The 17,890-nt window shown below is 51.9% G+C and overlaps 1 protein-coding gene across 2 annotated transcripts; it reads right to left on the reverse strand.

Moving 5' to 3' along the window:
- Positions 1-1,469: 1,469 nt before the first annotated feature.
- Positions 1,470-17,689, reverse strand: LOC105464533 (myoglobin). Of its 2 annotated transcripts, none has more exons than XM_011712527.2 (4): positions 17,637-17,689; positions 12,074-12,176; positions 5,535-5,757; positions 1,470-2,141 (listed from the first exon to the last, which is right to left on the reverse strand). In XM_011712527.2, exons 2-4 carry the CDS (start codon positions 12,166-12,168, stop codon positions 1,995-1,997), a joined length of 465 nt encoding a protein of 154 aa, XP_011710829.1. In that variant the 5' UTR covers positions 12,169-12,176; positions 17,637-17,689; the 3' UTR covers positions 1,470-1,994. The 2 variants fall into 2 exon arrangements, with proteins under 2 accessions (XP_011710829.1, XP_011710828.1); XM_011712526.3 differs by lacking the exon at positions 17,637-17,689 and adding an exon at positions 12,273-12,420.
- Between the last annotated feature and the right edge of the window lie 201 nt (positions 17,690-17,890).

The following is a 17,890-nucleotide window of genomic DNA, read 5'->3' on the forward strand; positions in this document are numbered from 1 at the left end:
GAATTTTTTTTAAAAAATTGCTGTGCTTAGCACACATGTGTTGAATGGATGCTGAATGAATAACAAATAACGAGTGCATCTCTGCATCCCTAATGGTGTTCTGCCCTGATTTAATTATCAGAACACATCTGTCTCCCTGACTAGATTGTCAATGGCTTTCGGACAGGGACCCAGTTTATTCAACTTTAAATCCTGCACACGAATCCTCTACAGAACTGCTCATTGCCTGAGTGTTCAATTGAATTACTCTCTCAGTACGTGGAATTTTTCTCCAGGTTCCAATATCAAAAAGCTTCCCTCACCCTGGACTCCCCTCCTTTGTCTCCCACCTCTTCACAGAGGATACGAATTCCCAAAGCCTGGCGCAGAAAGGAAGAAGGTACCCCTTTAATGCGGTTGTCTAGTGCCACAGCCTGATAAATAAGTGTGCACAGCCTGATAAATAAGTGTGCTAAGATTTGGGACGTGTCCACATCCAGCAGAGGGGCACTGCTCTGCCCAGCAGCTGTGAGCCTGCGCTTAGTCTGAGGTTTGGGACAGTGAGGTCACGATTATCATGGGGGAGGGGGAGGGCTGGACCCCGCGAGAGATGCTCAAGGGCGTGGGGGCTCAAGGTCCCTTGTTCTGGGAGCTACTGGAGATTTATGGTGCCCAGGACTTGGGGCTTCCCAGAGATGATGCCCAGAGTCGTGGTGTCATTCTAGGCCCTCATGGCTTGGGCACCTGGGCCGGTCCAGCCCAGCAGGCCCTTTTCCAGGCCCCTTTCTTCACCCTCTGCTGCAGCTTGCTTCCTGGCTGCCACAATTAGATGCCAACATTTTATTCTTGGCTCTTGCAGCGATACTTACATATTCTGCCCGTGCACTCTGCCTTTGCGGATATGGATTTTGTCTCCTGGCCTGTGTTTGTAAATTATTCCCCATGTGTCTGTCCTTTCTCTGTGACCAGAAGGTCAGCAGCTGCCACTGGCTGGCCGCCTTGCTGTCTCCCTGGCTGGAGTCCCTGCTGCCTTCCAGGCCGTAGTTTGAGTCCCAGCTCTACCACTTACTAGCCGGGTGACCTTCCCATGTTACTGAAGGTGTTGCAGCCATAATGACGATCTGTTCCCTCAACCTGTCCCCTCTCCTCTGGGTTCCCACAGCCCGGCGCACCTGTCACTCTCTCCTTGTATTGCAGAGGTCTGTTCACTGCCTCCCCACTCCGCCAAAGAGAAGACGCTCCCAAGGCTGGGGCCAAGGCTGTCCCCTCCATTTCCCCATGCCCTGCAGTGGGCCTGCCTCTGAGTGGTGGCCTAAGGAGGGTGGGTTCCTGTCCCTCTCACCCTCCTGCTTCTCCTCCTCCCCTTCTCCTCTTCCCTGAGGCTCTCTGCACACACAAACCAGGGTCTGCCTTCCCCCCATTTCTTCCTTGATGCTGGTGCTGGTGGGGGCGTCATTTACTCTAGGAGATGAAAAATGCCAGGCAGAGACTGAGATGTTGCAGGGTGTTTTATTAAAACCAGGTGAGTCACTGCCATACCTGAGAAGGCACACACATGTTCCAGATACTCAAACGCTTCCCCAGCTGCTCCGCCCAGCCCAGATCTCCTCCTCATTGCAAAGGGACATTCTGCTGTCTTCAAGGGGCCAGAAAACTGCCACTGTCAGGGGTACTTAATGGCTTGGATTTGGGGTAGTTACAGCCAGTTTGGAGGTTGGAAGAAGTTAGGTTGGGATTTAGAAGAAAGGACGATGAACTCCGACCCAAACCATGAAGAACACAGTGAGCCAAGGGCCACTCCTGGTTCCCAGGGTGATGACACTCCACAGGGAGGCCCATGGCTGGGCATGCGAAGCCAACTTCAACACCCCAGCCCCAGCCCCTCAGCTGCTCCTGCCCACCTCTACTAAACAAAGCAGACACTCAGAAGCAAACTCTACACGGCTACACGAGATCAGATCCCCGCCCTCTCTTGGACCCGGGGCCCAGGTGGGTGGGGTGGAGGCAGCAGGGGCCTAACCCTGGAAGCCCAGCTCTTTGTACTTGGCGGCCATGTCGTTCCGGAACAGCTCCAGGGCCTTGTTCATGGCCCCCTGGGCGTCGGCACCGAAGTCCCCGGGATGCTTGCTCTGCAGAACTTGGATGATGGATTCCGAGATCAACTGCAGGGAGGGTGAAGAGAGAAGGTGGTCACCTGGGTGGGACAAACCAGGAGCCAGATGGGGGCCAGGTCTCCTCCCACCTTCTCTTTATTCCAGGACCGTGTATTGAGCACTTTGTAGGCACCGGGTGAGAGTCTGTGTGATCTCCATGGATTAACCCCTTTGATCCCCACAGCCACTGTGGGATAGATACTACCACTGCCCTCGATTTAGAGATGCAGAAACTGAGGCAAGAGGAGGTTGAATGGAAGGGGCATTTGGACCCAGGAGGGCTGGCTCCGGAGCCCACGCTCTTACCCACAGCCCCCTCCACTCCACCAGGATGTGGATTCCACTGAAGTCAGGTGAGAGCTCAGGGCACCACCCGCATGGGGGCAGCAGAAAAGAAGGGAAATGCTCAGATTTCATTATTGTATTCAGGATTTTGCAATCAGAAAGTCTAGAAAGGAACTATTTCTATTTGTGTGTGTGCAATTTTTGCATACTTAATGACTTGATACGGTTATTGTTTTAAAGCCCTTATTTTGGGAGCACAGCCTCCTATTTTTTGTACCAAGCGCAGAAACACTGGTGGGAGGGAAGTAGAGAGAGGAAGAGGACAGGCCTGAGACCCATGGCTGGCTCCCAGGATGGAGAATGTCTGCTATCAGCCTCAGCATTGCCATTTGCTTTAGCACCTGCGGTCTCATCGCCTGGATAACAGAGATGGGCATGGGAAAACGGAGATGTAGCATGGGGCTGCTTTAGGGACGGAAAGACTGGTGGATGTAAAACGCGGCTGTGCTTTCTCAACAGTTAACCAGATTTGATCCCAACCGCAGCCCTGGCCGGTGCACCAAGGAGTGTCATTTTACAGAGGAGACAAGTGGCCAGACGGAGGTCACACAGGAAGCGGAGAGCAGAGATGGATTTGTGCCCAGGAGGCTGTGGGCAGGTCACTGCCAAAGCTGGGAATGGAGGCAGTGGCTGAACCAAGGCTGGGTTTCTCGTTTTCTCAGGGCCCCAGGGTGCAAGTGACATAAAGCAGGGATAGTCGCGGGGGGGGACATGCAAAGAGAGGCCTCAAGAAGCATCAACACCCCGTAAGCCCCTCCGCTTGGAAAGAGGAACAGCTCCACAAACACCTCCTCTCGGGCATCGAGGTGGACGCTTAACTTCACCTTCCATTTCATGAACGCCACAAAACAAAGTGGGGGCTCGGGGTGTCATGGAGCAAGCCCTGTCCTTAGAGAACTTGAGAGAACCAAGTTCCAGGGCCACCTATGCCCCGACCCCATGTGTGACTTCACCCACCCAGATGACCTGGTTGGACCCCCAGCTCAGACTTTCTAGAGTCCATGGCAGAGCCACTCATATCTAGCAAACAGTGGAATGGGGCCACTGCATAATTGAGAAATGAAAATTCTCTCGGCACCCACCACCCTGTGCAGCCCCTCAGTCCCTCAGAGAGACGATCTGTCCACCGGTGAGGTGGAGGCTGCCTTATGAACAGCGCAGAAGGACGGCCCACCGTGAGGGGGACGAGCAGACGCCTGGGCTCTGCCTTAATTTTTTGCAGAGGTTATGCATCAGATTAAGCATGTTCTAGGGAGACCTGGGTTCTAGCGGCCAACTGGTTGTGATATCTTGGCTGCATGGTTTTTTCTATCCAAGACTCAGCTTCTTCCTCTCGAGAGAGAGAACTCACTCATTGGAAGTGTATGGTGAACCAACCACATGCCACTGGGGCACAGAAATGGTAGCCCCTCGGGAGCTGAGTGCCTGCTGGGAGACCACTGGGCAAAGAGACAAATTATAACACAGCCTGTCAGTGCTATGGCCGGGGATGAGGATAAAGTACCACGGTGCAGAGAGGCGCTGGCAGATGGAGAAGCTGAGGGCCTCGTGGGCCTGGGGCCCAAGTAGGGGAGATGGCTTCACACTGGGCCTTAGTGGATGAACAGGGATTTGCAGAGAGAAGATGGGGAGGCAGGGATGGCCTCACGTGCAGGGCTGTCTGTTCAGGCTGGTGATGTGGAGCGGCTGGGCAGGCAGGACTCTGCACAATTGCGGGGTGGGGTGCAAGGGTTGAGGCTAAAGAGGGGTGGTGGTGGTTGTCAAGCAAGAGGTGATATTGTGCCACAGTGGATTCGGAGCCTGGTTCCAGAGTACCATAGATCTGACTGTACCTCCTGGCTTATTAGCTGTGTGACCTTGGGCAAGCTACTTAACCCCTCTGAGCTCTCAGTTTCCAAACCAGTAAAATGGGGATGAGAAGGGTACGTGCCTGGGGCAGAGACTGCTAATTACCTCCACAATATCCATTTCCCCTTCTTCCTTGGTAACAGAACACTAGTTGTATTTGGAGGGGTAATAGACCACCTTTCCCAGCTTCCCATGCAGACAGGGTGGCTCCAGAACTAACTTCCAGCCAATGAGATGTAAATAAAATTGTTGGATGAGATTTCTGGGACTCCTTAAACTCCTCAAAAGAGAGCATTCCTCTCTTTCTCCCCCTTCCAGTCGGGGATATAGAAGAGGTGACTGGAGCTCTTGCAGCTGTTTTGGCCATGAGGCAACTTGGAGGATGGATACCATGTGCTAGGCATGGCAGCAAATGCTCACTGTGGCCCATCCCATTGCTGCACCAGACTTCCTGCTGTTTCTACCTTCGGGGCATGCACCTGTCCCTGTAGTCCTTCATCCCCAGCTCCCTCCTCTCCCCAGATTGCCTCCTCCCACCAGTTATAGAACACAACCTGAAGCCCAGGCTCCTGTCCCCAACCCTGATCCACCCAACTTTCCAACCCATCTCAGGAGGTTCAAACCCATTGCTTGTGCTGGAAACCAAGGTCTTGTCTCTCCATCTGTGAAGATGCTGGAACCAGTAGGGTTCCACCCCACCCCAAATTGAGCACCAGTTGCTGAGCTCCTGCCACGTAAGTCCTGCATGTACCAGACTCCCAGTGGCACAGGGGCTGGGGTTCTGTAGTAATGGAGACCTGCATTTGAATCTTGGCTCTGCTGTTATCCACCTCTGTGACCATGGACAAGCTGCTTAACCTCTGTGTGCCTCAGTTTCCCCATCTATCGAATGGATATGATAATGGTACCTACCCATGCAGAGGATGCCAATTTTGCACCCAATATCCCCTCTCCCCTTCCTCTTTGGTAATAAGATGTGAATTTGGCATGCTAAATTAAAAATGCTAAAGGTGTTCATTCTCAACGATCCCAGGAGGAAGGCAAAGTGGGTGGCAGTCCCCTTGACAAATGAGAAGCCTGGGGCACAGAGAGGAGTGGCATAGGACATCCCACAAGTTAGTGGCTGAGCTGAGACTCGAGCCCAGATCCCATTGTCCCACCCCGAGGCCTTCCCCACATCCTCCCACCTGCCCAGGCTCTGCCTCCTACCTCCAGGTACTTCACAGGGATCTTGTGCTTGGTGGCATGCGACTGCGCCAGGGGCTTAATCTCCGCCTCGTGATGCCCCTTCTTCTTAAGGATGCCGCCCAGGGCAGTGAGCACGGTGACGCCATGCTTCTTTAGGTCCTCAGACGCCTTCATCTCGTCCTCTGACTTCAGGTGCTTGAACTTGTCAAACTTCTCCAGAGTCTCAGGGTGACCCTTAAAGAGCCTGTGGGCGCAGGGAAGGCTGGAGTCAGGCATGGGAGGTGCAGTGTGAGGTCTGGGGGCAGCCAGACTAGAGCTCCAGTTTAGTTCCCTGTCTTCCCAGCTGTGTGACCCTGGGCCATTTGCTTCACCTCTCTGTGCCTCAGCTTCCTCATACAAGGAATGGGGATAACTTGTCCCTACCTAAAGGATTAAGTGAGATAGTGTGTGCTATGTACCAACAGGGTGTCTGACACATACTGAGTGTCATATAAATGCTTGCTATTGTTATTTTATTATCATTAGCATCTTCTTTACTATGAGGGGCAGGAAGGAAAAAAGCATCTCTGCATTGCTCGCTGGTTTCACTCCAATTTCCCCCAAGTTGCCTGAAGAGGAGATGGCTGAATGGCATTGTGGGTGGGCCAGGAACACTGAGGCTGAAGGACCCTGGACTAGCTGAGCACCTACTATGTGCCAGGTTCTATGGTAGACTCAACTTGCATTTTCCTTTTGAGTCATTCATATTATTCCCATTTTACAGATGTGGAAACCGAGGTTCCAAGGCATAAAGTTGCCAGCTCATTATTGCAGGGGTGCTGTCCAGAGAAGCCAGGCTATGAGGTCTGAGTGACCAAAACAGCAGTTCTAGTCCACGCTGCGACCATCTCTGCAACTTCCTGCCTAGGGATTGTCCTTCAGCTGCTTAAATACCTCTAGCTACAGGAGGCTCACTCCTACGTGTGAGGACCATTCCACTCCAGAACAATCCTCACACTCAGAAACCTGTCGCTTGTTTTGAGCCCAAGCTGTGACTCTCTGAACCTCCCAGTCCCCTCACTGTGCAGACGATGAAGGATCTTGGTGGGAGCAACCCAACCCAGCCCTGAGACAGGCACCCACTCCTGCCAGGCACTCAGTGAGGTGCCCCAGGGGCCTCTGCTGGGACCCTGAGCACCCACCTCCAGCTTTAGATCTCGGTCCTTCCTGCTGTGAGCAGGTGGGTGCTGGTTAAAGGGAGTCAGACGTGCCCTCTGGGTAGGAATGAGTTTCCACCTTTCACTCATGGAAGACCACAGAGATAAGTGGCTTGCCCAAGGTCACGTGGCTGGCCAGCAGCAGAGCCCAGACCCAAACCCAAAATGAAACAGTTTCACAACTCCCACCCTTTCCCTTGTGCCACAGCCTGAAATGTTTGGCAGGGGCAACCCTGTCTGCTCAGGGTTCTCTCTCCTGTCTAACGGTTTCAGTTCCTTGCAAAGCTCCTCTTTTATGGTTTCCAGGCTCCATGACATCCTCGTAAAAGTACACAGTATGTACTGTGGCTACACTCCAGTTTGCGCCCTGAGCCACCACGCCCAGAAGTTGTCACAAGGAAGCACCTGATCCCCGTAGTCTCCAGCCCGGGGTTTTATGCGGAGGATGTTTCACAACCAGGACGCTCAGCTCCTCAACCCGAGAATGAGTTCATGTTTTTTTGTTTTTGTTTTTGTTTTTGTTTTCTTTTTTGAGATGGAGTCTTGCTCTGTTGCCCAGGCTGGAGTACAGTGGTGCAATCTCAGTTCACTGCAACCTTCACCTCCTGGGTTTGAGCAATTCTCCTGCCTCAGCCCCCCAAGTAGCTGGGACTACAGGCGTGTGCCACTACGCCCGGCTAACTTTTTGTATTTTTTAGTAGAGACGGGGTTTCGCCACATTGGCCAGGCTGGTCTCGAACTCGCAACCTCAGATGATCCGCCCGCCTCGGCCTCCCAAAATGCTGGGATTATAGGCGTGAGCCACCGCGCCCGATCACCTTTGTTTAACAAAGTGCACATTTGTGTGTGTCTCTGTGCACATATTCGAAGTTGGACCTAACAAGTTATTAGGCCCCCTTCCTGATGGGAGATCTGACTATTGATCAAATAGTAAGTGTGTGAGAATGGTGTTGAAAGTGTGTTCCTTTGGGTGATAAAATAATTGTGCGTTTGGAAGAGGGGGCTGGATTTGTTGATCTCAAAGTCCATCCTATCCCAGGATCCTAGATTCCTAATAGTGTGTCCTGTTGATAACATCAACAATTCACCTGCTCCAAGATCGCATGTGTCCTGACACAAGCGTGCAAACCGGGATGTGAGTCCAGCCCCGAACCCACTGGGCCACACAGACTCCCTTCCCCCACGTTGGGCGTGGTCTGCCGCCGTGCCCCAGGACGCTGTCCAAATCATCGTGCGTCACTGACAGCTTGTCTCTGACACCTTTCATCCAAGGGTCCCTGAGCTCCTGACTATTATTATCTGGCGACAATGATCCTTGAACTCCCGCCTGACAGATGCAAGACCTGGCAGCACAGGCGATGGTCCGAGGTCAGGACGCTGAAAGGAGACTGTCTGGGGCAGAACAGGGCCAAGAATTTGGGACACAAGACAGCTGGGGGTCTCAGACATTTTGGGACCTGCTCCTGCCCTCTGATATCTAGGGAAGAGAACATGGGACTGACAGTTATGGAAGCTGAGTTCCGGTCCCAGTTCTGGTGCCAATGTGCTTTGTGATGTTGAAGTCAGCCTCTCTGGATCTTGGCTCATCCATATGTAAACCAAAAGGGTAGGTCTAGACCCACCAATGCCTTACTCTCCACTCTCAGCACCAGACAGCCAGGGAGAGAGCTCGTATTTGCTTTACTAATATTTTTTTGAGAGAGGTTATCGCTCTGTTGCCCAGCCTGGAGTGCAGTGGTGTGATCTCGGCTCACTGCAGCCTCGATCTCCTGGGCCCAAGGGATCCTCCTACCTCAGCCTCCTGAGTAGCTGGGACTACAGGCGCCCGCCACCACACCCAGCTAATTTTGTTTATTTTTTGTAGAGAAGAGGTCTCACTATGTGGCCCAGGCTGGTCTCGAACTCCTGGACTCAAGCAATCCTCCCATCCTGCCTCCCAAAGTTCTGGGATTATAGGCCTGAGCCACCACACCCCGCCCCATATTTACTTTAAACAGCAGAGCAGAATTGAGCTAATTTGTTCCCACCAGATCATTCCGGTACCACACAGCTGCCTGCCCTCCTGTGGGCCCAGGCCTTGCAGCCAGGAGCCCCCCAGGCAGCCACAGAAGGCCGTTCTCCTGGATTTGCCTGATAACAGCCACCCGGAAAATGAACAGATGGAAGCCCCTCAGCCTGTGGAAATGGACGGAAGGCGTTTTCTCTAGTATTTCCGAAAGCCCCGCTTGCCTGTGTTTCCAGCTTCAACCCTGCCGTCCGTGGGCCTGGTTCATCAGACAGATCTTCAGGCCAAGTCAAAGAGAAGGGAGGTCGTTTGCCTGCTGTTCTCTGAACTGAGGCCCAGTTGGACACCCACATGGAACATGGAGCACACGCTCAGATCCATGAACACCCGTCTGGCTCTGCTAGAATAAAAGAAGCAGAGTGTGGATGGCAGCCCATCTTGCGTGTGGCAAGGTCATGGGGCAGTATAGCATAGTGGTCAAGAGCAAGGATTCTGGGCTGGGCACATTGGGTCATGCTTGTAATCCCAGCACTTTGGGAGGCCAAGGCGGGCAGATCACCGGAGGTCGGGAGTTCGAGACCAGCCTGGCCAACATGGCAAAACCCAGTCTCTACTAAAAATACAAAAATTAGCCAAGCATGGTGGCATGCATCTATAATCCCAGCAAGACTCCATCTCAACAACAACAACAAAAAGGAGCAAGGATTCTGGATCCAAGCTGCCTGAATTTGAATTCCAGCTGCTCTCTTACTTGCTGTGTGACTTGGGATAAGTTACTTAACCTCTCTGTTAAATGTGGTGATCATAATCATATCTACGTCATAAGATTGTTGTCAGGCTTCAGTGAGTGAAACACTTAACACAGAGCCCAGTAATCAGTATGTGCAGTATGTGCTGAATAAATGGTTGCTGTCTTTCTCCTCTCATCATCTCTACCATTGTCATCGCCATCACCCAGGAATTTTGGGGCCTGCCTGTGGCTGCCATTAACCAGTGCAGACTCTCAGGCCCAGTTCCTCCCTGTGATGAAAATCACCACTGGTGATTTTCAAACATTTTATGGCCTTGAACTCCTTTGTTCCAAAAAAAAAAAAAAAAAAAAAGCCAAAGTAAATAAAACAAAAAAAGATTTGAGTAAAGAAAGGAAAAACTGGGGTGTGGAACCCACTTAGCAACCCCCTTCCTTCCGAAGCCCCACTCCTGGAGCCAGAATCTCCGAGTGACCTCCCAAGCTTCTGTGTTGTAGAATTTGATGTTCGTGTACTTGCAGTGAAGGCCTCAGTGTTTTACAGACTGGGCTTCACGGAATTTGCCCTCTTTTACAGTCGGAAGACTGGAGACATAACCTTTCAAGGTCAGTTAGAAAATCCAGAGTCAGTATCTAGAACAAAGCCAAGATGCCAACTCCCACGGGGACATTTGCAGTCCTGGGCGTGAGCCTCCTCCACCCTGCCCCCAGGGCGGCCATCCTCCCTGTACCCCAAACACTGAGAGGGCAGAACCAGTTGGCACAGTCTCTGCTTGTCCGACAGCCTAAGACGTGACAGGGCACCAGGCCTCTAGGACCTTTCAGGGGCCAGCAGCCCTAGGCATTATGTTTTATCCCTGGCCCCCAGCCCCTGGCAAACCTCCCTGAGCCTCCCTGATGATGCAGCACCCTGAGTCTCTTTCAAGACATGCGAGTCGACTGCCTTAGGTCTGGCAGCTCCCAAATCACCTTGGAAGGACCTCTGCTTTGCAAACTCTGGTCTCCTAACTCCACACCTGACTGTCCTACCTCCTCTCCAAAAGCAAAGGTGCATCATGGACTCAGAATTCTAGGGCACGAGCGTGGGACGGGATCTCAGAGACCGTGGAAGACAATCCCACCGCTCAACCAACAGAGAAATAAGACCCAGAGGTAGAGAGACTGGTCCAAGATCACACGGCAAATCGGTGGCCCAGGAGTTGATGTCAATTTGTGTGTGTGTGTGTGTGTGTTGGTCGGGGCGGCACTTTATGCAATCCAGCAGGGCCTGTTGCAGCCAGATGACAGGGACAGGAGAAGAAAGACATAATGAACACACCATGTTGCCATTAGAGTCAATAGTAAACTCGACTGTCCTTCCTCAAGTGTTTCTAGCACGGACCACTAAGGGCTCAAATTTTAGATAACGGAGCTTCCAGGACCAGCCATGCTCCCAAGGCAGACGGAAGCTGGAAATGGGTAAAGCCCAAGGGAGACCCAAAGGATGACAGAGTGGAAGAGGAAAATTGGCTCTGGCTCACAAATAAGGAGAAACTAATCTGCAAATTAAAGTGCCAAAGACAATCCATTTACTTGTGGCAACCCCGGAGCCCACTTCCTTCCTCCCGGGGGCAGAAATGTTGATTCATAACCCATTAGACTTGTGACGGAACCAGCTCAGAATGGTGAGGGAAGGGGCCAGGAGAAGAGAAGACCGTATCACCATTTGGGATGGAAGGCAATGAGGAGATGCACTTCTATGTACAAACCACAGCCATCCTCTATTTGCGAAACTCAGAATTTTGTTTTCTGTGGTGTATTCTGGAAGTCCTTGTGGTAGAAGACAGGATATACTTGGAGACCACATCATTCCGAGCTCTCAAACTGGAGACATACTCAACATCAAAGGTCACTAATGAACCTCTATCTTCTGTTCTCTCATTGCGATGCTTTGAAAGGTCCTTAGCCTGGGCTTCATCTGTAATAGCTACTAACATTTCTAGTACTCAGTATATGCCAGGAGCCAAGCCAGGCCTGTCGCATGCATTATCTTACTTAATTCTCACTTCTCCTCCAGGACGTAGATATTAGGATATCCTCTCACTGTACAGGAGAGGAAATTGAGGCTCCGAGAGGTTGAGTACCTTCCCAAAGGTCACCCAGCGGCTCAGTGGCAGAGCCAAGTCTAGAACCGGATCTGTCTCCCCTTGAAGACCATGTCTTAACCTTGACACTCTAAGAGTATTTAATGGGCTGTGACTCTGGAAATGTCCTCCCCTTCTCAGTCCCTTTTTGTCCTCATCCTGTAAGAGAAGTGGCTGTACAAAATCTCTCAGGGCCCTTGTTAACTCTGACTGTCTGTAATTCTAAAATTCTTCCTGGTGGACTCTGAGCATCCAAGGTTTGATTCTCGAGCTTCCTCCAGCTGCTGACATGAGCCTGAAATGGCTTCCTTTCCCTCTCCTGAGCCCAATTCCTAACACTTAAAAGCAAAGAAAAAGCAAGTGAGGGTTCTAACACCCTTAACTAATGCAGCCAACTGACCTACCCCAGTACAAACTTTCCATCTTGCCGCTGAACACCCTTGATCTTAGGGCGTGGGCGGCCGGGGCAATAGAATTTCTCCCTTTACCTGATGAGGACTTCCTGCCCGTGGCTTGGGATGTCAGCCTCCACCTTCCCCCAGACGTTCAGCACCAACTGCCATTCCCCGTCGCTGAGCCCCATGGCGCAGTCTGAAGAAGACAAAAAGAGCAAGTATGGGTTCACTGGGTGTCCTGGTCCCAACAGCTGGGGTTTGAGACCGCCTGGCCCCAACGGCGTTTTTATACCTTCTGGGATGCTTGACAAAGATCCCTCAATGGCTCGCTCTCCCCCTCCCCTGCCCTCCTTCTCTTTCTCTCTCTCATCCAGGGAGGGTCTAATCTTTTCCTTTCTCTAGCCCTCACATGGGAAGCTATTTTAGGGCAGGTGCCATTGTGGTGAGGCAGGACAGTTCAGGCCACAGGGGGTGGAGTGGTTGTGTGTGTGGAAAGAAGGGGAGGAGGTTGGGCACCGTCTGGACTCTCATAACCGAGAGAAAGGGCACCACGGATGCCGACGCCAGCAGCCTGAAACCCAACGCTCCCTGCCATCAGCCCTCCCAAGAGGACCTGTCATGTTTCTAAGCTTGGCCACCAGGCGCCCCGGCTGGCCCCGGGACACTCCTGGCCATTCGTAGCCTCTCACGCACCTTCTGCCCCTTTGCCAGAGACCCCTCACCCAGCCAGAAGTGACAGAAAGGAACCGAATGGTTTTGTGCTTATAGCCAGGTGGTCCCAGGCAAGTCCACAATCTCTTAGAGAACTCCTGGTTTCATGACCCTGCTCAAAGGTTTCCCTCTGAAAAGTTTTTCTTGACATATTCCTTCAAGACACAACTCATTGCTTCCTCCTTTCCTTTCTTTGTGTAGGTTCCTGTCGTATTGCCCAAGGGGCATCCTATTTCCCGGTTTTCATGCCAGCTTCTCTATTAGGATAATAGCAGCCAACACTCACAAGAGACTTTGCTGGGTGCCAGGCCCTGTCCCAAACACTTGGCATTTGGTAACTCATTTAATCCCCCCAAGACCTCCCTATGTGATAAGTACTGATATTATCCCCATTTAATTGAGAGGAAGTGGGGAAACATCACAGATGCACAGCTAGTTGCTGGCAGAGCTGGGATTTGAATCCAGGAAGCCAGGGCCCCTTCTTTTCAGTTTTCAGGAGGGCAGGAACTCTGTTTTATTAGCCCATGTATCTCTTGGGCCTCACATGGTGCTGTGTGCCAAGTTTGAACTGAATAAATGTTTGTTGAGTAATCAGGTGGAAGGTCTTGCAAAGAAAGTGAGTGGAGGATGGTTAGCCTTGTCTTACATCCATGCATCCTCCTTCCATCCATTCACTTATTCAACCATCTATCCATTTATCCATTTGTCCATCCAGTTACTCATCCATCCATCCGTCTGTCATCCCTTAATTCATCCATTCATCCATCCATCATCTCTTTGTCTATCCATCCATTCACTAATCTATCCACCCACTCATCCATCCATCATCCACCAATCCCTCCATCTACCCATCTATCCATCTGTTCATCCATCCATACATCAACTCATTCATCCACCCATCATCCCTCCATTCATCCATCCACCCATCCCCTCATTCATCCATTCATTATCCTTCTATTCATCATCCCTCCCTCCATCCATCTATCTATCCATCAGTCACCCATTCCTCCATTATCTATTCCTCCATCCCTCCATTCATCCATCCACCCATCCCCTCATCATCCCTCCATTCATCATCCCTCCCTCCATCCATCCATCCCTCCATCTATCCATCTATCCATCTGTTCTTTCCTCCATCCATCCACCCATCCCCTCAACCATCCACTCATTATCCCTCCATTCATCATGACCCCTCCATCCATCTCTCCATCCATCCATCATTCACCCATGCCTCCATCTATCCATCTATCCATCTGTTCCTCCATCCATCCATCCATCTCACAGTGATAGAGCACCTATTGTGTCTCAGACACTGCTACATGTTGAGGATAACAAAATCAAATAAAACACATTCCTGTGTTCGAGGAACTCAGAGTCTCTTTAGGGAGATAACTAAGAGGAATGAAAATACAGTACAGTTTGTATAGTACTATGATCAAGGCAGGCACAGGCCTTTCCTTCCATCTGCATAGGACTTCACAGTTTACAAAGTGCCTCCCTGGCAAGATTACGTCTAATCTTTACAACACCTCTGTGAGGTAGCGAGCACCACCCCCACCTTACGGCTGTGGGAGACGAGATTTGGAAAGGATAAGCCAGTGTTTGGGCCATCCTGGCTCTGCACTGGATGTGTCAGTAACGACTGCCCAACCTACACAGCTTTTTGAAGATAACTGCCCTGCCCCACTCCTGCTGGGGTGTAGGTGCGGCCAGTCATGTTCTGAGACACACGATTCTCCCCCAAACCTGCTGCCAGTCACAGCCAAGCTGAGAAAGCCATTGTCAGGGCTCCATCTGAAAAGTCAGCGTCTACTAGCTCTGCCAGTCAGATCCTGTCTTCAGAATGTGGACAGGGATGTTTGGTAAGAATTGGACAGATAGGAAATGTAGCTAGAAAAAGATTTAAATTAAAAGAATCCCTGGCCGGGTGCGGTGGCTCAAGCCTGTAATCCCAGCACTTTGGGAGGCCGAGATGGGCGGATCACGAGGTCAGGAGATCGAGACCATCCTGGCTAACACAGTGAAACCCTGTCTCTACTAAAAAATCACAAAAAAAACTAGCCGGGCGTGGTGGCGAGCGCCTGTAGTCCCAGCTATTCGGGAGGCTGAGGCAGGAGAATGGCATGAACCCGGGAGGTGAAGCTTGCAGTGAGCTGAGATCCGGCCACTGCCCTCCAGCCTGGGCGAGACTCTGTCTCAAAAAAAAAAAATTCCCCAAACTTGGAGTTCCCCAGTGCAACTCTGGGTCAGAACACCCTCTGTGCGGGTCTCTAAAGCCTAGCTGGTGACCGTTCTAGGATTGCCAGGAGCCACCACTCCCTGGAGGAGCCCTGTGTCTCCATTCAATGCATCCTGTGTACAGAGTCAGCTGACTCCTAATGACCAAAAGGGTCAGAGGCACCGGCTGCGTGTCTGGCGCCCCATTCCCTAGTGACCTTCCAGAAGTCAACCCCAAACGCTAGGCCAGCCGACCTCCAAAGGCCCATCTCTTTAGCAGTGGAAGAAGCAGTAACAAAATGAGTAGCTAAAAATGCCATGGGGGCCGGGTGTGGTGGCACACACCTGTAATCCCAGCAATTTGGGAGGCCGAGGTGGGTGGATCACAAGGTCAAGAGATGACACTACCCGGGCTAACATGGTGAAACCCTGTCTCTACTAAAAATACAAAAATTAGCCGGGCGTGGTGGCATGCACCTGTAGTCCCAGCTATTTGGGAGGCTGAGGCAGGAGAATCGCTTGAACCCAGGAGGCAGAGGTTGCAGTGAGCCGAGATCGTGCCACTGCACTCCAGCCTGGCAACAGAGCAAGACTCCATCTCAAAAGACAAAAAAAAAAAAAAAAAAAAAAAAGCCATGGGGATGCCAAAGGGGATCTCATTCATTCATTCAGTCAGTCATCTGTGTGTTCCTTTGTTCATTCATTCATTCAACAGCCCAGTACTGAGGCCCCAGTCTGTTCCAGGCTCAGCCTCAGAAGGAAAGACAATTCTGAGAGGGTCTGCCCCGGTCTCAGACTCTCAGCAGTTTGACCCTTATTGCTGGTCACTCGCTGGAGGTGAGAGAGTGGAGGACAGAAAGAAGGAGATGGGATTGAGCTGTGCCACACCTGACCCGGGGCCACCTGCCTGGTGCGCTGGGGAAGGCTGGGGGGCACATCCGAGACTGCTGGCGACTGAGACGCAGTGTGCGGTTTTCAAATGCTCTCTGGCCTGCGCCCTCCCGACAGTGTCAGAACACCCCTGAGGGTGCGGAGCAGGGCAGGGCTGATTCCTACCCGAATCCCAGCTCTTCTCCCATCTCTGGCCTCCTGAGTTGTCTGGGGACAGCCTGAGCATTTAAAATCTCATCCACCCATTACTGATGCTGAAGTGTTTAATATGAAGCTATCACCCGCTTGGCAAGCGCCCCCATTAACTGGCGTGCTCATGGAAACCTGTAGCTTTGAAGTTGACAGACCTTTTAAGTTTTACCTTTTAAGCTAATGGGAAGGCACCGACATCTGTTTGTACTTACACATCTCTACAACAGAGCAGCGTTACCTCACAGTTGCTATGGCTACCTGGAGTCACCAGCTCTGTTTGGGGGCTATTATTATCCCTGTGACAGCCTTCATTATGGCTGGGGCAGAGAAGCTGCGGACACATGATAGGAAAGCCAGGCTGCCTTTGTGTGCAAAACTTTCTACAGCCTTACACGCTCATGCTACACACACATACACACGCACGAATGCAGGGCACATTAGTCTGATACCCAATGGGGAAAAACTGGATCCCATCAAGTCAGACCTCCTCTTTTTCCCTTTCATATCACAGAATCCTTTGAATCCACAACTGAGACTTGTAGAATCATCCTCAAGGCTCCCAATAATTAAAATTCTAGAGCGTCAAAGTCTTCAACTTTTCACCACCTGAGAAACTTGGGTTCTAGATTCCAGACTCAGAGAGAGCTAGAAGCAGAGAAATCTAGAGTTACAGGGCCATAGTATCTTATGACTAAAAGAGACCTTCAATGGTATTTTGTCCAATTTCGCATTAAATGTAGTTTTCCCTACAGATCATCATCTGGCATCTGCTTGAATACTCCTGGGAGCGGTGAGCTCACTACCTAAAGCTTTAAAAATCCTTTTTTATGTCGAACTAAAAGATGCCTCCATGTCACATGCACTCCCTTGTGGTGGCTCTGCCTGCTCCTTGGGGATATAGAGGCCCAGCTGAGTCTGCCTCACAAGAGAAGGAGCAGGCTCACCCAAGACTTTTCTTGTACGGACTGAACATCCCAGGACTTGCACTGAGCACCCTCCCCAGGCAAGGCAAGTCAGGGGCCTCAGTCTAGTGGAGAAAGACGGGCTCTGCCATCTTCAGTCTCCACCCACTCTCACCTCTGGTCACATGCACACAAACAGAATGCTATAGCAAAGGGGATTTCCCCACCCACCTGCACAGGTTGGAGCCCCTCAGGCAGCTGTGCACCTGGCCCACAATTTTTATGGTCAGAAAATCCAATCTAGGTGACCTAGGAATTTGCTAGCCCTTGGGCAGCTGACAATTCCCTTTGGTAAATCTGGGCTTAAGACACCACCAAGGGACATCAAAGATGTGGCAAGAAGGAGAACTCTGGCTCCTCAAAGCCAGGAGTCCCCGCGATCTTCACTACTGTCTTCCTCCTCCTTCTGGGAATCAACCTTTGGAGGCCAGTCTGGGCAGTGCCTCCCCCCTGCCCGCAGGCCCTCCCTCCCCACCCCTAGCTTAGCTTGTGCCTCCCTGGCAGAGTCTACCCTCCTGGACCAGCGCCAGGCCAGGATTCAGAGCAGGGCTGAGGCCTGGGAGTTGCAGGACCTGCTCAAGGCCCTTGATGGGGCAGCAGGACCCCCAAGCTTGCTCCAGACTCCCAGGAGCCCACCCCCCGGGGCTGCCCCTCTCCAGCCCCTCAGCATCCGTCATACTGACCACAGCTCCCCTTCTCCCCAGCTGTCCTCGCAGAGCTTCCAGCCAAGCGGCCAGGGCTGGGGGTGGGGAGAGGTGTCTTATAGCAGCCGGGGAGAGGCACAGGGAACTAAAAATACAGTTTACATGGCAAGGCTCCTCCTCTCCCTGCAGGCCCAGAGGGGCTTATTGGAGGAGGGCTGGCAAAGACCTAACACCCTAATCCCCCAGTCAACAGGTGTGGCCTGGGACACCGAGCTGCCTCCCTCCCTGCTCCC

The sequence above is a fragment of the Macaca nemestrina genome, chromosome 15, assembly GCF_043159975.1.
Source record: "Macaca nemestrina isolate mMacNem1 chromosome 15, mMacNem.hap1, whole genome shotgun sequence".
Classification (NCBI taxonomy): Eukaryota; Metazoa; Chordata; class Mammalia; order Primates; family Cercopithecidae; genus Macaca; species Macaca nemestrina.

What these genes read in the sequence shown, in the direction of transcription:
- LOC105464533 (XM_011712527.2), bottom strand. Translation starts at nt 12,168, where the DNA reads ATGGGGCTCAGCGACGGGGAATGGCAGTTGGTGCTGAACGTCTGGGGG. An exon ending in GGGCAGGAAGTCCTCATCAG is followed by an intron (nt 5,758 to 12,073) that starts GTAAAGGGAGAA and finishes CTGCGCCCACAG; the next exon opens with GCTCTTTAAGGGTCACCCTG. An exon ending in TCCCTGTGAAGTACCTGGAG is followed by an intron (nt 2,142 to 5,534) that starts GTAGGAGGCAGA and finishes CCCTCCCTGCAG; the next exon opens with TTGATCTCGGAATCCATCAT.